Genomic DNA, 15,204 nt, shown 5'->3' on the forward strand with positions numbered 1-15,204 from the left:
TTCTTCTTCGTTGGTGTTTGGCAGCTTCTTCTTACAGATTCTTCTTCGTTGATGTTCGGCGGCTTCTTCCTTCAGATTATTTTTCATCGGTGTTCAGTGGCTTTTTCTGATCGGTGAACTAGGTATTGAAAATAGGAATTGATAATAAAAAAATTGAATGATGCCAGGAGAATTGGAGTTTTAGTCCCGGTTCCAATTGATTCTCGAGACTCTATACCCAACCCAAGTTCTAATTAGTATATTTAAATTACTACAAATCAGTGAAAATCTGCCAATACTTGAAATAATTTGTCTTTCATCAAATAGATCATCAGTTATGAACTGTGGTTTGGTGTTGAGCAGGAAAGCTTTGATCGACGGATAGTTTGCTTTTTTAGACGTTTTATTCTCTCCCGTCTTTAATCATTCTCATTGATAAGTCACTGAGTGAACCCGCATCTGCTCTTCGTCCTCAATGATGACGATGCTACAGAGCCGTCTGTCTTTAGGATGCAGCTCCTGTTGGAGTGAGTGATTGTAAGTTATTCAGGTGAAATGTGTGAATATGCTGCAGGTTGTTCACAGCGTTTATCTGTTCTTGGTTTTACATGAGCTTTAAATAAGCAGAGTTGCTCTTTGGTTGTGCAACACGTTAAATTTATGAATATATGATGCTTTCATGCTTAGGTCAAAAGTTGCTGTCAGGTTTTTAGAATCTGTTTAAGAAAATATCTTTGTTTAACCCCAGTCAAACTTTGCTTTGTGTCCTACAAAGAAAATTAAAATCAAGTTTTTTTAAATTGGCTGTTAAATTGTTTTGTTCTTAAAATGTCTTACAATTTTTAAAGACAAAGAAATGTATTGCATTCAAGTTTTATGTTAACCGCCTAAAAATTGTTGAGATAAATGTATATTATGTTTTAGCACAGTTTGTACAATATCAAATTTATAACACAATTGTCAGGTTAGACTGATATTACATTACATATTTCTGAAAAAAATCAAAGCAAATAAGTATTTTTATGCATAAATGTGGCATCTTCATTTTATAGATATGTTTTTGATTTGCACTTTTCCCCTTTGCTAATTATTTTCACTATTTAAGAACTGTAAAAATTAGAGTTGTAGTTTTTAAAAAGCAACTTGAAAAAATACTCTTTAAAAGTGGTTAGGGTTAGGGTTAGAGTTTTTAGTTTGCCCAAACCAAAATTTGATGTATTCCACAAAAAATAAATAAATAAATCTACATAGAAATCCACAACTAGCAGCCAGTTGGCTGATCGTTAATTTCATCAAGCTTCTCCTAGATGCTTTTTTTTCCACATTTCAATTTATGTAAATTTATTAAACACAAAGGTATATACTTTTAATTTATTTTATATTTTTAAATGTTGATTTTTGTTGAATTACTTGGTACTTTTTTTTTCTATCAAATTTCCCGACATTTCAAGTGTAGCTAACGAGTGATTCTTCTTTTTTTTTTTTTTCCAAGCTTGAAACCAGTAACTCAAAACTTATACAAAACAAAGCATATATTTCTATCTAGAGATTTAGAAAATAGAGATTTCATCTGCATAAAAATTGAAGTCTAAATATTGTTTGTAAAAGAATTTAGCAATTGTAAGTTAACTAGCTAATGGGTATAGCTACTTGTTAAAATCTCTGATCAGTTGTCTTAAATGATATAGTGGTGTTTTCCACTAAAATATATTAGTTGCTGCAAAGCTTCAACCAGCTACTAGTTAGCTGATTAATGGTGAATTTATCAAACTTAAACTAGCTGTTGGATCAGATTTCAAATTCATATATTTTATATATACTGTACACACACACACACATTATATATATATATATATATATATATATATATATATATACACACACACACACACATTTGAGGTTCTTTTAAGTTATTTTAATTTATTTTCAACGAAACTATAAACATTCAATTAAATTTTTTCCCGCCTTTTTCTAAAGTCTTTACAAGTGTAGCTAAATATACTTCTTTTGTCAGTGGCTATTATAAAGCTTTATTATATCTTTTTTTTTTCCTTGATCTTAAAACAAACATATTTTTAAAATTCAATTGTAAAAATAATTTATAAAAGAATTTAGCTAATTTGAGCTAACTAGGTAACAAAGAAAGCAAAGTTTTAAACTCTCTCGGCTGCTTCCTTTAAGAACAATCTTTAAAGTATGCATCATAGCAGGTCTTGTTACCATCTTGTCGACATGGCCTGTCGCTCTTGAAGGTATTATTTCATGCTCCTGATACTCGTCTCCATCCTCTCCGACTTGCTTCTTCTTCTTCGCCTCTCGTGTTCTGCTTATTGCTTTGAACAGTTGACCCCAGGTACTTAAACTCATCTATTTTTAGCACATCTACTCCTTACACCTGTTTCTTCTCTCACAAGTTGCTTCTGTCTCATTTCTACTAACTTTAATTCCTCTTTAAATAAAACCTCCACCTCTCCAGGCTCTCTTCCACCTGCTCCCTACTCGCACTGTAGATTAGTGTCATCTGCCGACGGCTGTAGCATAAAGAAAATGTAAATGCACATTTAAATCCTTTAACCTAGTCATCACATTTTTATTTATTTGTTATTGGTTTAGTTTTTTATTTATTTTCCAAACTACCTCCTGTTTGTTCAGTTCGTGTTAGCATTTATTTAAAAATTAAATTAAATCTAGCTTGAGATTGTATCTCTAAGCTGCAGGAATGTAACGAGAAAAATATGTAGCTAATTTAATTTTTTAAAAAGCTGAAAAGGTGATATTCTTAAATTTAAATATTTTGAATATTAACCATATTTCCATGTAGAATTACATTAAAGTGCTTCCTAAATATATTTAATAAACACTAAATTGTGCAACTGAAAGGGAAACTATTTTTCTTCCACCTTTTTTATTGTATTTTTGTTTATGCTTGGATTCCAGATGTATAATTAAATACATTTATATAAAAACTATATTTAGACATTTCTGTTGGTTATATTAATGTCTGCAACAAAAGTTGTTGTAAATGAGAGTGTATACATATATTATTGTTTTGCATGTGCTGTAACTATCCCACTGTTGTAACTTTGTTTCACAGTCAGTAGTTTTTATATAATTATCTGCCTTTGATTTATGTTTGATATTTGTAGTAGAAAATTAAATTTTTAACATTTTTTTCATCTTTTCCTTATTTATTGTGTAGTACACATGGTTTTTGGTCATATTTGTGTTGTGAATTAGTAATAGTGTTAACATAAATTAGGGATGCACGATATTGGATTTTTGGCCGATATCCGATATGCCAATATGTTAAAACTTACTTGGCTGATAACCGATACCAATACTGATATTTTTTCCCCTAGACCTACTTACAGAGACTACATAGCTTTCTCTGCTGTGGAATTAAAATACTACATTATTCTGCAGGTCTTTGTCAGTTTGGCCTGCTGCCAATTGCAAATACCAAAAAGGGGCTAAAAATGATGCAACACTTCAACTTGGATTATGTTGATTGGTAAATTTATTCTTGACATTTACTCTCTAACACAATGACAACTCTCCAACACTGTTACAAAAACAGCTCTTTTTATATCGGTGAGTAATTTTGATGGAATGTCCGATATTTAACTTTATTGCTAATATCGGCCGATACTGATACCATGCCGATAATATTGCGCATCCCTATCAGAAATATATTCTTTGACTGCAATCTTTGCTAAAATTAAGGTTTTAAGGAAAGTTTAGTTGAGTAAACTGTTTGTTTGTTTTAGTTTTTTATTATCTTTGAACAAAACAGAATATTTGTAAAGATCTTAATTCTTTCTGGTGTTGCAAAGATGTTTTTTACGTAACCTCTCAGCTGAACCCATGTCAGTCCACACAGTGAATTATCATGCTTGTTTTTTTCCTTTTCTGTCTCATCAGAGGTTTGTCTAAAAAGTTTAGTTTATTTATATCTATCAGTTTTTGACCTTAACGTCACGCTGCTACCAAAATAAAGGTTTTGTTCCTCTGTCTGCAAATATTACTGTACTTGAGAGTCATTGCTGGTTTTTTTTGCCATTTTTACAAATATATATTTGACTGCTTTAGGCCTGACTTGAAAATATCGAGTATTGTCTGTGGTTTAATTTGTTCAGTGGACAAGGATGCATTGGGCCTTGGTACCCTAAAGAACCCCCCACATACACACCTGCAAATATCAAGTCAAGTCAAATGTATTTATAAAGCACATTTAAAAGCAGCAGCTGTTACTAAAGTGCTTAACAAAAATAAATAAATCAAAGACAATAATTTAAGAAAAAATAATAACAAAAATTAATTAAAAGCATAAAAAGAAAAACAACACAGAACAATAAAATACTAAAAGGAACGTATGATTGTAGTAGGTCGGAGAGATATGAGGGTGCAAGGCCATTTAGCATTCATAGGTTAATATGTGAATTTTAAAATATATTCTGTTACAGACAGAGAGCCAGTGAAGGGAGGACAAAACTGGTGAAATATGATCAAACCTATGAGTTCCTGTTAATAGCCAAGCTGCAACATTTTGGATGAGCTGGGGACGTGAAAGGGAGACCCGACTGACCCCAACATAAAGCGCAGTACAGTAGTCAAGTCAGGTTGTAACGAATACATGGACAATTTTTTCAAGATCAGATCTGGTCAACACCGACTTAAGCTTAGCTATCTGCCTTAACTGGAAGAAGCTTTTTTTTTGTAGAACAGAGTTGATCTGTTTATTAAACAAAATCAGAGTCTAAAACCATCCCGAGATTTGTAACAGACTGCTTAAAATATGGCTCAAGAGAATCCAGGTTTATAGGAACAGACAGCGGTAGAGCTAGAGCTAAACACAATGACTACAGTTTTCTGATCATTAAAACTTAAAAAAAAATGGAAACCATCCATGCCTTGATATCATCAAGACATTTTAACAGAGGGTAAATGGAGCAACAACTATTGGGTAGATAAATCTGACAATCATCAGCATAACAATGAAACGAAAGACCATGTTTCCTCAGGATAGACCCCAAATACAATGATACATTGAAAGATACAATGAAAACAGACAGAGTGCAAGAATCAAGCCCTGTGGATCCCCGCAGGAAAAGGGTGCTGAAGCAGATAACATATTGCCAACATTAACACAAAAGCTTGTCACTTGTCAACCATTCTAATGCTGCACCTGTAATTGGATACATAGTAAACTGACTTTGCTCTCTAATGTTCCTTTTCTTATTAAAAGAAAAACATTTTCCCTTCTGTTCAACCGATCTGCATGCCTCCTTTTTATTTAATATTCTTTTTGCTCTCATTCTGTCTGACCCTTCCCCGTTCTGCCTCCTCCTTCACCTCCTGTCTCCTCAGCGAGGGCTGCAGGCGAGAAAACACGGTGAAGAACGTGGGCTGCAGGAAGTACGCCTTCAACTCGCTGCAACTCAAAGCCTTTCCCAAACACTACCGACCGCCGGATGGCACCTATGGCAAAGTGGAAACCTGACTGGACCTCGTGGAGGAGCCCGCCAGGACTGCAGAGACTTTTCCGGACTTGTTACTCAAATATGAGACTGAGGAAGGTTCAAACATTTCAGATGTTCATCACCTGGTGACGTAGCAGAGGTTTATTCTGAGAGACAGAGCGGATCTCAGTGTTTTAAAATACTGTTATATTATTCAGTTCATGATAAACATGTTTTATCTCTGTCTCAAATTAACAAAGCACTTACATGAAATGCTGTTGATTGAAAAATAAAAAAAAAACGAGTATCTTAAGTAATTACAACATGATAGATGGTTTAAGACAGGGGTTCCGAACACTGGTCCTTGAGGAACACCATGTTGCATGTTTTAGTTGTCACCTGATTTTAATTGATGGATGATTAACAGGCTTCTGTAGAACATGAGGAAGTAATTAAATCACTGAATCAGGTGTGTTGGAGCAGGAAAACAACTAAAACATGCAGGATGGTGTTCCTCAAGGACCAGGGATAGGAACCCCTGGTTTAAGCTAATCACATTTAAATATTCTTAATAATGGTCTTAAAGAGACTTTGCCTTCAGTCGTTTAGGTCTTTCTGTAGTATGTAAACACAAATATATAAATGATTAGTTTCAGAGTTGGACCTGACAGAAAGCAGAACATGTAGCTCCAGAAGCAGTGCCTTTGTTTTGCTGCCCTAAGTGCCCATGAGCAACCTGAACTGTCGCCTCAGAAGGTGGAGCTGCTGATTCATCAGGAGTCACTCAAATCAAGATAAAGCATTCGTTGAAAGAATGCAAATTGCCCACCGCTTTTTACCCCCAAGATCACCTTCTGTTGAGAAATGACGGCGGTGCGTTCAGAGTTTGTGTTGTGAATCACTCTCAGCTACTACCACATCGAGCGTTCCCTCAGGATAAAGAAGTGATTGAAATAGAGCCATTTATGTGTTGGTTGAGGTCAGTAACTGTGGCGACCATCTTGAAATGGGTTGACTCTAAAAATTAAATGTTTGAGGCACACTGAGCACGAACCTCCATTTTATTTTATTTTTTTCACGAGGCGCCACTGCTGCTCATGACCTCCACTAGACTGTAATATATGATCTGAGTGTGAAAAGCATTTTACTGAAATCTTTGAAAGATTTTTCACTTTCTGTTGAAGAAATAAAATAACTTTTAGTTGTTGTTTTTGTCTTGGAAAACTAAATCATCTCGGGTCAGTTTGACACCCACTTTCTTCAGAATATTTCAATTAGGGATGCACGATATTATCGGCATGGTATCGTATTGGCCGATATTGGCGATAAAGTTAAATATAGAACATCGGTCATTCCATCAAAATTACTCCCCAATATAAAAGGTACAAATTTGCACTGTCCGAGTGTTATTGTTTTAGAGAGATTAAATGTCATGAATAAATTTGACATTAAACATAATCCAAGTTGAAGTGTTGCATCATTTCCAGCCCCTTTTTTAGTATCTACATTTGGTAGCAGGCAAAGACCATGCAGAATAATATAGTATTTTAATTCCACAGCAGAGAAAGCTATGTAGTCTCTGTAAGTAGGTCTAGTGGGAAAAATATCGGTATTGGTTAACATATTGGCATATTGGATATCGGCCAAAAATCTAATATCGTGCATCCCTAATTTCAAATAGAAAGAGTTGCATCATTCAGGGTCGTCCTGCTTTCCACTGAATAACCTGACGTTTGTTTTTCTGACTCTTCAGCTGTTTAACCCATCGTCCTGTGGAAGAGAAGTCGAGTCAGAGCGGAGTCTGTTACGTAGCCAGAAACATCCTTACTGATTGATTTCCCTCGTGCCTCGCTGTAATTTAATTTATTTTTCAGAACTCTGAAGAAAACTGAGGCAGGTAAAATTTGTTGAAGCAAGACTGTTCAGGAGCAAAAATGGCCCGTTTTGGTAAGAAGGTACAATAATGCTGAAAAACAAAACGGAAAAAAAGTCACTGGAACATATTTTTTCTGTAGTATCCATGATCTTCTGCTTGTTCTGAAGTCGGGTCATGGGGACAGTAGCTTGAGCAGGGAGGCCCAGACCAACCGAGAGACGGTCTCAACAGCATCTGTGGAAAAATCTCCACACATCTGTGGATCGCGCCACAGGTGTGTGGAAAAGTCAACCTCTCCAGTGTGTCCTGGGTCTTCTTTCAGTCAGACATGCCTGAAGCACCTCCCTAAGGAGGCACCCAGGAAGCATCCTTGTCTTAAAGATGTAAAAACCTGGATGACCCTAAATTTTCTGCTTTTGAACACAAAGACTGAGGTTTTAGTTTTTGGACCTGAGCATTCTAGGAATTAATTTTTCAGTCTTTCTCCCTCCTTGGATGGCATTAATCTGTCCTGCAGTTCTAATGTTAAAAAACTTTATTTTTGATCATGTCTTTTATCCCCCACATTAAAAATGTTTTTAGAACATCCTTCTTCCACCTGCGTAATATCACTAAAATTAGAAACATCTTATCTGAAAATGATGCTGAAAAACTGGTTCATGCATTTGTCATGTTAGACTGGAATGTTGCAATGGTTTATCTGGATGTCCAAATACGTCTTTAAAACGTCTTCAGTTGATCCAAAATGCTGCTGCCAGAGTCTTAACTGGAGTTAGTGGGAGAGATCATATCTCTCCAGTTTTAGCTTCTCTCCATTGGCTCCCTGTCAAATTCAGAATTGAATTCAAAATCGTTCTTCTAAACTACAAAGCCCTCAATAACCTAGCACCATCTTATAGTCGAGATCTTGTTGGTCCGTATTTTCCTTACAGAGCAATTTGCTCTCAGACTGCAGGCTTACTTGTGATTCCTAGAGTTTCCAAAAGCAGAATGGGAGGAAGATCTTTCAGTTGTCAGGCTCCTCTGTTGTGGAACCAACTTCCAGTTTCTGTCCATAAGACTGACACATTGTCCAGTTTTAAGACTGGGATTAAGACTTTCCTTTTTGACAAATCCTATAGTTGGGGTCGGCTTGTCATGCAGCCTTAAGACTTAGACTACTAGAGGACAAATTGACCTCATTTCCTTAAATTATTTATTAAAATTGAATAGTTTTCATTTGATACTATTTCTGTCCTAACGTGATTTTTGACCTGCCATTGTGTATCTGTTCCTCTCAAACCCAGCCGGTCGAAGCAGATGGCCACTTGTCCTGAGCCTGGTTCTGCTACAGGTTTCTTCCTCATGAGGGAGTTTTTCCTTTCCTCTGTCGCCTTCATGCTTGCTCAAGATGAGAGTCTGTGATGGAGTTAAATTCAGAGCAGTCCGCTCCTCAGATAAATAATGTTAAATTATTTTATAGCTGAATGTTTCTGTTCAGTGTCCTGAGATGACTTCTGTTGTGACTTGGCGCTATTTAAATAAACTGAATTGAATTGATGTCCTTACCAGATACCCGAACCACCTCAACTGGCTCCTCTTGATGTGGAGGAGCAGAGGTTCTCCTCAGTCTCTCCTGGATAACTGAACTGCTCACTCTATCTCTAGGGGAGAGTCCAGCAACTTTGTGGAGGAAACTCATTTCAACCACCTGTATCTGTGATCTTGTTCTTTTGGTCACTACCCAGAACTCATGACCACAGGTGAGGGTAGGAACGTAGACTGACAGCTAAACAGAGTTTTACTTTACTCAGCTCCCTCTTCACCACAACGGACTGGCGCATAGAACTGTCATTTCTAACCCAAGCCCAGCCCGACCTGAATTTGGGCCAGACCGGGCCATAACAATGTGCGGATGGGCGGGCCGGATCTGTGTCGGGCTTTTGACTGCGTCAGCGGACGCGCGCGACTGACTAACCAATTATATGGCAATGTGGCTTGCCATACAATCCAAATATGTCAACAAGGCAACATGGAGGAAAGCACACTGCCATTTGACTACGCGCTGACCGACCTTGAAAAAAGTTAAAAAAAATTAATTAAAAAGTTCAGTTAAGCTTCAGATGGGACTACCGGTACTGCCAGGCAGCGATACATCACCTAAATGGATGTTCAGCCGCTGCACTCAGCGGACGCACGCGGCCGACAACCCAAACAGGTGATATCCCAAAGCAGACATGTCAGAGCAGGGTCCATGTATGAATAATGCAGAGTGCAGGCAGAAGCAGGGATTTAATGCTCTTTGACGGCCATGAAAGTACAAAAAAAACCTCAGCTCCGATCTTCTGCCCCTTTTATTCAGCCGCGCGTCCAATGACCGTTAATAACTATATAAACAGTCAAAGCATAATTAAAAATGTTGGGGGTGGCGTTCAGGTTCGGACCTGTAATTCTTGTTAATTTGTCGCGTCGGGTGGGGTTCGGAAATGATGACTATACGGGGTGGGGCCGGGTCGGGTCTGATTTTTTTTGGGGGGCCTGAATGCAACTCTACCGGCACAGAGTCCACAATACTTTGCACCAATCCATCTGTCAATGTCACGCTCTATTCTTCCTTCACTCATGAGCAAAACCCCGAAATACTTGAACTCCTCCAGAACCTCACCCTCGACCCGAACAGAGCAATCCACCCTTTTCCGACTGAGGAAGAAACTAAGAATCTAAAATAAAGGAAACATTTAAAACAAAGTGCAAAAAGTCAAAACATCCATGTTTGATAATTTTTTTTTATTACAGTATTATTTTTTGGGTAACGTAAAGTTTAAACCACGACTGTTTGAAAAATGTGTGTTATGTTATGTGTGTGTGTTAAGCAGCAGAGTTAAATATGTGGATTGTACAATTAAAAACAAACTTAACAAAATGTTTTCATCCAAACAGCTTATTTTGATATTAACTCTTGTGACTGGTCGAAGGACAAGACGTCATCCCACAGCAGCGTGACAGAGCTATTGAGCTGATTGATGGAAGAGGTCCCAGGCTGAGGTGGCTGTGTGTGGTTCTTCCACATGCTACTGAGGCTGCTTGTATCAAAATAGCTTGTTTTTTTTCACACTTCAATTATTTGATTGAATTACCGTATTTTTCTGACTTTAAACGAAACAGATAAGTCCAACTTTATTCAACTCATTTACATTAACCACATAAAATCGGTTTGAGGTCAGTAAGCACAACCGGAGTTAATACCGGATTATAAGGCTCACTCTCGATTTTTAAGTAAATTAAAGGATTTAAGTGCACCTTGTAGTCCGAAGAATACGGTATAGAATTTAATTATCCTATCCAACCAAGCAAGAGTCGATGACAAAAGCAGCTGTCAGATTTTTAAATTCATCTTTGATCTTTTTCTTCGGGTCAACATCATCCAGCAGGCGGGGTTTCATCGACATCGCCAACATCCTGAAGATAACCAGTTTGGATATGTGGGAGAAACCAGATGACAAGTGGAAATAAATTTTCAACCAGCAGTACGAGGAGCTGGTCAACAAGTACTTCACCTCGGTGTGCTGGACCAGGTCATCAGAACCGAGCCCAAACACAGATGTCTGCAGTGGATCTGATGTTTCAGCTCTTTCCTCTCCTGCTTGCTGTTCTCTCCAAGAATAAAATAACATTTTATCTGCCTGTGTGTATGATTTATCCATTAAACTATATCGCCTTAAAAACAAGAAATCATTTCATTTCTCCAGAGGGAACTATTTGAACTGAGCGATTTTACCTGAACGCTGCAGTACCTCTGTGTGCTGTCTCTGGACATGCTCACCGCCCTTGCGTCCCTCCCCCCGCGGAATGTCGTGTCGTCATGTGCTTGTTGTGCGAGGGTTTTTGGGGACTGCGGCACCTATTATTCTACACCTCGGAAGTGTGTCTACATTTCTATCTCCGTTAATGCGGCCCGAACCACAACATCTACCCCCACTAATTTTATATCAAAATGACTGGCTCGGCCCAGTGATGTGTGCTATTACTTTTATTGGCATTTCGAGTTACCGTGGCAACGTATTTTGCAAACAAAGACGCAATATTTCACCAACTCCAGGAACTAGTTGGTGACTGCCCACTTATTATTCTACACCTGAAAAGCGTATCTTTTTCAGCTTTAATGTGGCCTGAACCGCAACGTGGACCCCCACAAAAGTTACATCAAAACGACCGGACCGGCTTCGGGAAGTGTGCAATAACTTTTATTGGCATTCGCAGTTACCATGGTGACATATTTTGCTAACAAATATGCCAAATTTCCCATAGGAAATGAATAGGAGAAAACCCTTCACAGAAACTGAGTAACATATGGAGCCATTTTGGTTCAACATGCATGGAAGGCAGTGCATTATGCAATGCATGGAAGGCACCTATTATTACATATTATCACCTATTACTCTGATTAATTACTAATAATATTAATTATTAATGTTAATGATTATCTATTTTAATATTAATAATTATTTATATTAAAAAGTAATATTTAATATTAATGCTAATTATTGGAGTGAATATTATTACTATTGATTAATTAATATATTAATAATAATCAACAAATTAACAATATATTATTAATAATAAAAAATATTAATTAGTTTGATTATTAATAATTATTAATAATTATTAATACTAATATTTGATATGAATAATAATTTAATAATAAATAGGCAATCCCCATCAAAGTTTCTCCAGGGACTTTCTAGTTTTTCATTTTCATGCTTTTAACCTTCAGCCAAAGATTAAAAGCATGTTAGGATTTTTTTTTTTGTTTGTTTGTTTGTTTTTGTCTCCAAACCCTGTGTGTCATTTTTCACCACTTTTTATTGTCTGTCCAAACAGGTCTCGCTTGTAAACGAGTCTTCGAGGCTCAATGTGACTTATCTGTTTAAATAAAGGTTGAATGAAAAAACAATTTTTTTTAAAGGCAGCTTTACAAAAGCAAAACCAAGTCCAAATCATAAATATATTCAGATCCATCCATTCAACTCCTGCTATAATAAAATGCCTCTTCAGCAACTATTGCTGAGACTTTTTTTTCCCTTGATTGACTAATAACCAAATTAACTTGGTTATTTGTACTAATTAGCAGGCTAGATTGCTTAATTAGCAATATATTAGCAGATCCATCCAGTTGTAGTTGAGAGTCTCTAATTCAGCTCTGCAGCTGATTTGCAGTTACATAAGCCAAATAATTTACTGCCACCATAAAAGTGATGCGATCACATAAATTCTGCAGGGTTTTAGCTGTTAGCAAAATATCTCATGAACCACTGAAGGGACTTTAATGAAAGGAAATGAACATCTAAAACTGATTCACTTTAGGAATTAACTCAGTTGAAGATGGCTGCCACAGCTAATTGACATCAGCAAAGACAAAAATGGTTCAGCCACTTTTACAGATGTTGACTCCAAATTTGGTGTGGTAGTAGCTGAGAGTGATCCCTGAGACATAGACCGAGTGCTATGATTTAGGGCTGGTGGGATGAGACCTCGTTCAACAATTTTGAAACAAATTAGTTTTATTGTGTGTTTTAATTAAATGTTTTAATCAAGTTTGTGCTGGACAGATGTTTTTGTCATTTTATTCACGCGTCTCCCTAAAAACACGTTGCTGTTGAAAATCATTAAAGTTGTGTAAGAGTTCGTTAATCACTTCGCTTCATCGCTTTTGATCCTGCTCAGACGCCGTAGAATCCAATGCAACCACATACAGTGACAGCTCCGGAGAGTCAAAAAAATACTAAGACGTCTCACTCTGACAGTTTTTAAAGGTTTGGTAATCAATCTCTAGAGAAACTGATTTTCAGGAAGACATTCAATAAATTTGATGATGAAAATTCAGTTTTAGAGAGGAGTGTACATGAAAAATATGACTTGATAATATTTTTTAAATTTACTGTCATGTTTTCTTCATTTAATGACAAAATTTTCTTCAACAGATAGATGCAAGACCAATTTTTTATTTTGTGATTTGCTGTTCAGCAAACTGATATATTTTAAAAGTTTCTTCCAATGTATTTATAGACACATAAAACATCAAACTGAGATATGCCTTTTTTTTTTTTTTTGGCTAATTGGTGTAAAAATGCGATATAGGCCCTTTAAACCTGTGATAACTGTTGCAGTCTTTATTAAAAAAAAAAAAAAACTAACACTATAAAAAACCAAATAAAAGATACAAATAATAAAATGTATAAATAATATAAATTATATAATAATCATATAAATAATAAATAAAATTTTAAAAATGCAAAGGGTCCAAATCATATAAAGGCAATGAGTGTTAGTCATGCACACATTTGTGTGTGAAGTACACACTCAGGGCAGAGCAGCTGCTCCTCCACATCGAAAGTGGTCAGCCGAGGTCCAGGAGTCTGATTTGAATGATTTGGGGATTTTTTTTTTTTAGGCACTGGGTGGAGACCCTGCGTCTGATGCAGAACTTTCTGATGGATATAGTGACTCTGGCCTTGTCCAGGAAGAGCTGGAGACTGCTGCTGGAAAGCGGGATTCTGTGTTTCCCTCTGGGATGTATTGCCTCCACATTTGGACCACATATAAGCAAAAGAAAATGGATGAATTGGATGTTGTGTTATTATTTTGTAAACCTGATATATCCATAAAAATACATGAACTAGTCAACTTGTATTTTGGTTGCTCAAAATTGTAAAATTTACTATTTGCGGTTTCTGTCTCTTTAAGACACGCCCCCTCTTCTTGCCCCCTCTCTGTCTCCATGCGAAGTGCCTCATCTGTCTTATAGACGATCTTTGCGGTTAGCCGCTTAAATCCTGTGTTAAAGTAGAAACAGCGGCTTTTCTTTGCTAACAGCTCCGTGGGCTGGTGTGTTTGCCACCGGTTTAAACCAACACATGAAGGAGGGATGACAAGAAGCAGCTGGTCAGAAATATTAATCGTTTTAGACAGAAAACTGCGCGGTTATCCTGCAATTTGTGTTAGCTTTCGTGGCTAGCTGCTTGATTAGCTGTGCAGCAGAGATGAAAACACCTGGCACAAGTTGTACTTTATACTGTTTAACTTAGCATTTGTAGTTCTTTAGTTGTTTTGCTAATGAGTGATGTAACTTGACTGAATGTAAAGTACTTTTTAAACAAAAAAGAGAGAGAGTGTCTCACTTTCGTTTTCTGTTTGGGTCTAGTTTATCGGATTTTCCCCTGAAATTCAAGTTGACGGTGAGTGAAGTTCGGTTATTTCTGACTTGTTTCCAGGGTCTGCCGGGAGAAATGTGACTAAATGTTTGTGTTGTGGCTCAGAATCAGTCCTGATGATGATGATGGAGTGAAGCCTGGAGTGATGGACACCCTGAGGAAGAGGTAGGTCCACCTAAAAGAACAACTTCTCCCCCTGGGGGGGAATCACCCTGTTCTGCAGCTGATGTGACCATGTGACTCTGCCTTTAACCCACAAAACAACAACACACACCAGATGGATCAGCCACACACGCACACGCCTACGCTTGTTTTATCAAAGCACATCTGACAGCTGCTGTTAATGCTCAGATATTTATCTGCATTTAAAAATCCAAATTAAAAAGCAGCGCTCTCTTTGAAAGTTACATTACACTCGCTCTGTTGTTTGTAGCTTTTAGCTTGCATTTTGCTCTTTTTAGCTTTTACGTAATATTTGGTTGTGTTTAACTTGTGGCTAGTGTTTAGCTACTTTTAACCTTTAGGTTGTATTTTGTTGTGTTGAACATTTGGTTAGAATTTTGTTCTTTAGCTTTTTAAGTAATATTTTTGTTTTTGACATTTGGCTAACATTTTGCGCTTTTTAGCTTTTTGGTAGGGTTTTTTTTTTTTTTTTTTTTGGCTAGTAATTAGCTATTTGTAGCTTTTAGGTGGTATTGTT

The 15,204-nt window shown here is 36.8% G+C and overlaps 2 protein-coding genes across 2 annotated transcripts in view; both read left to right on the plus strand.

The window, feature by feature from the left end:
- LOC119428787 (inositol polyphosphate-4-phosphatase type I A) overlaps nucleotides 1-5,761 on the plus strand; it is a 48,409-nt gene extending 42,648 nt beyond the window's left edge. Inside the window, exon 25 of the mRNA XM_037696463.1 lies at nucleotides 5,347-5,761. Within this exon, the coding sequence (XP_037552391.1) occupies nucleotides 5,347-5,479 (133 nt within the window). The 3' untranslated portion in view covers nucleotides 5,480-5,761. The remainder of the gene's footprint in view (nucleotides 1-5,346) is intronic.
- Nucleotides 5,762-14,493: 8,732 nt separating this feature from the next.
- The window catches only part of als2b (alsin Rho guanine nucleotide exchange factor ALS2 b), a 47,104-nt gene continuing 46,393 nt past the window's right edge, over nucleotides 14,494-15,204 (plus strand). The window contains exons 1-2 of the mRNA XM_037696447.1: nucleotides 14,494-14,528; nucleotides 14,610-14,669. Coding sequence (XP_037552375.1) covers nucleotides 14,650-14,669 — 20 coding nt within the window. The 5' untranslated portion in view covers nucleotides 14,494-14,528; nucleotides 14,610-14,649. The remainder of the gene's footprint in view (nucleotides 14,529-14,609; nucleotides 14,670-15,204) is intronic.

This window comes from Nematolebias whitei, chromosome 23 (genome assembly GCF_014905685.2).
Source record: "Nematolebias whitei isolate Nwh7 chromosome 23, NemWhi1, whole genome shotgun sequence".
NCBI lineage: Eukaryota > Metazoa > Chordata > Actinopteri > Cyprinodontiformes > Rivulidae > Nematolebias > Nematolebias whitei.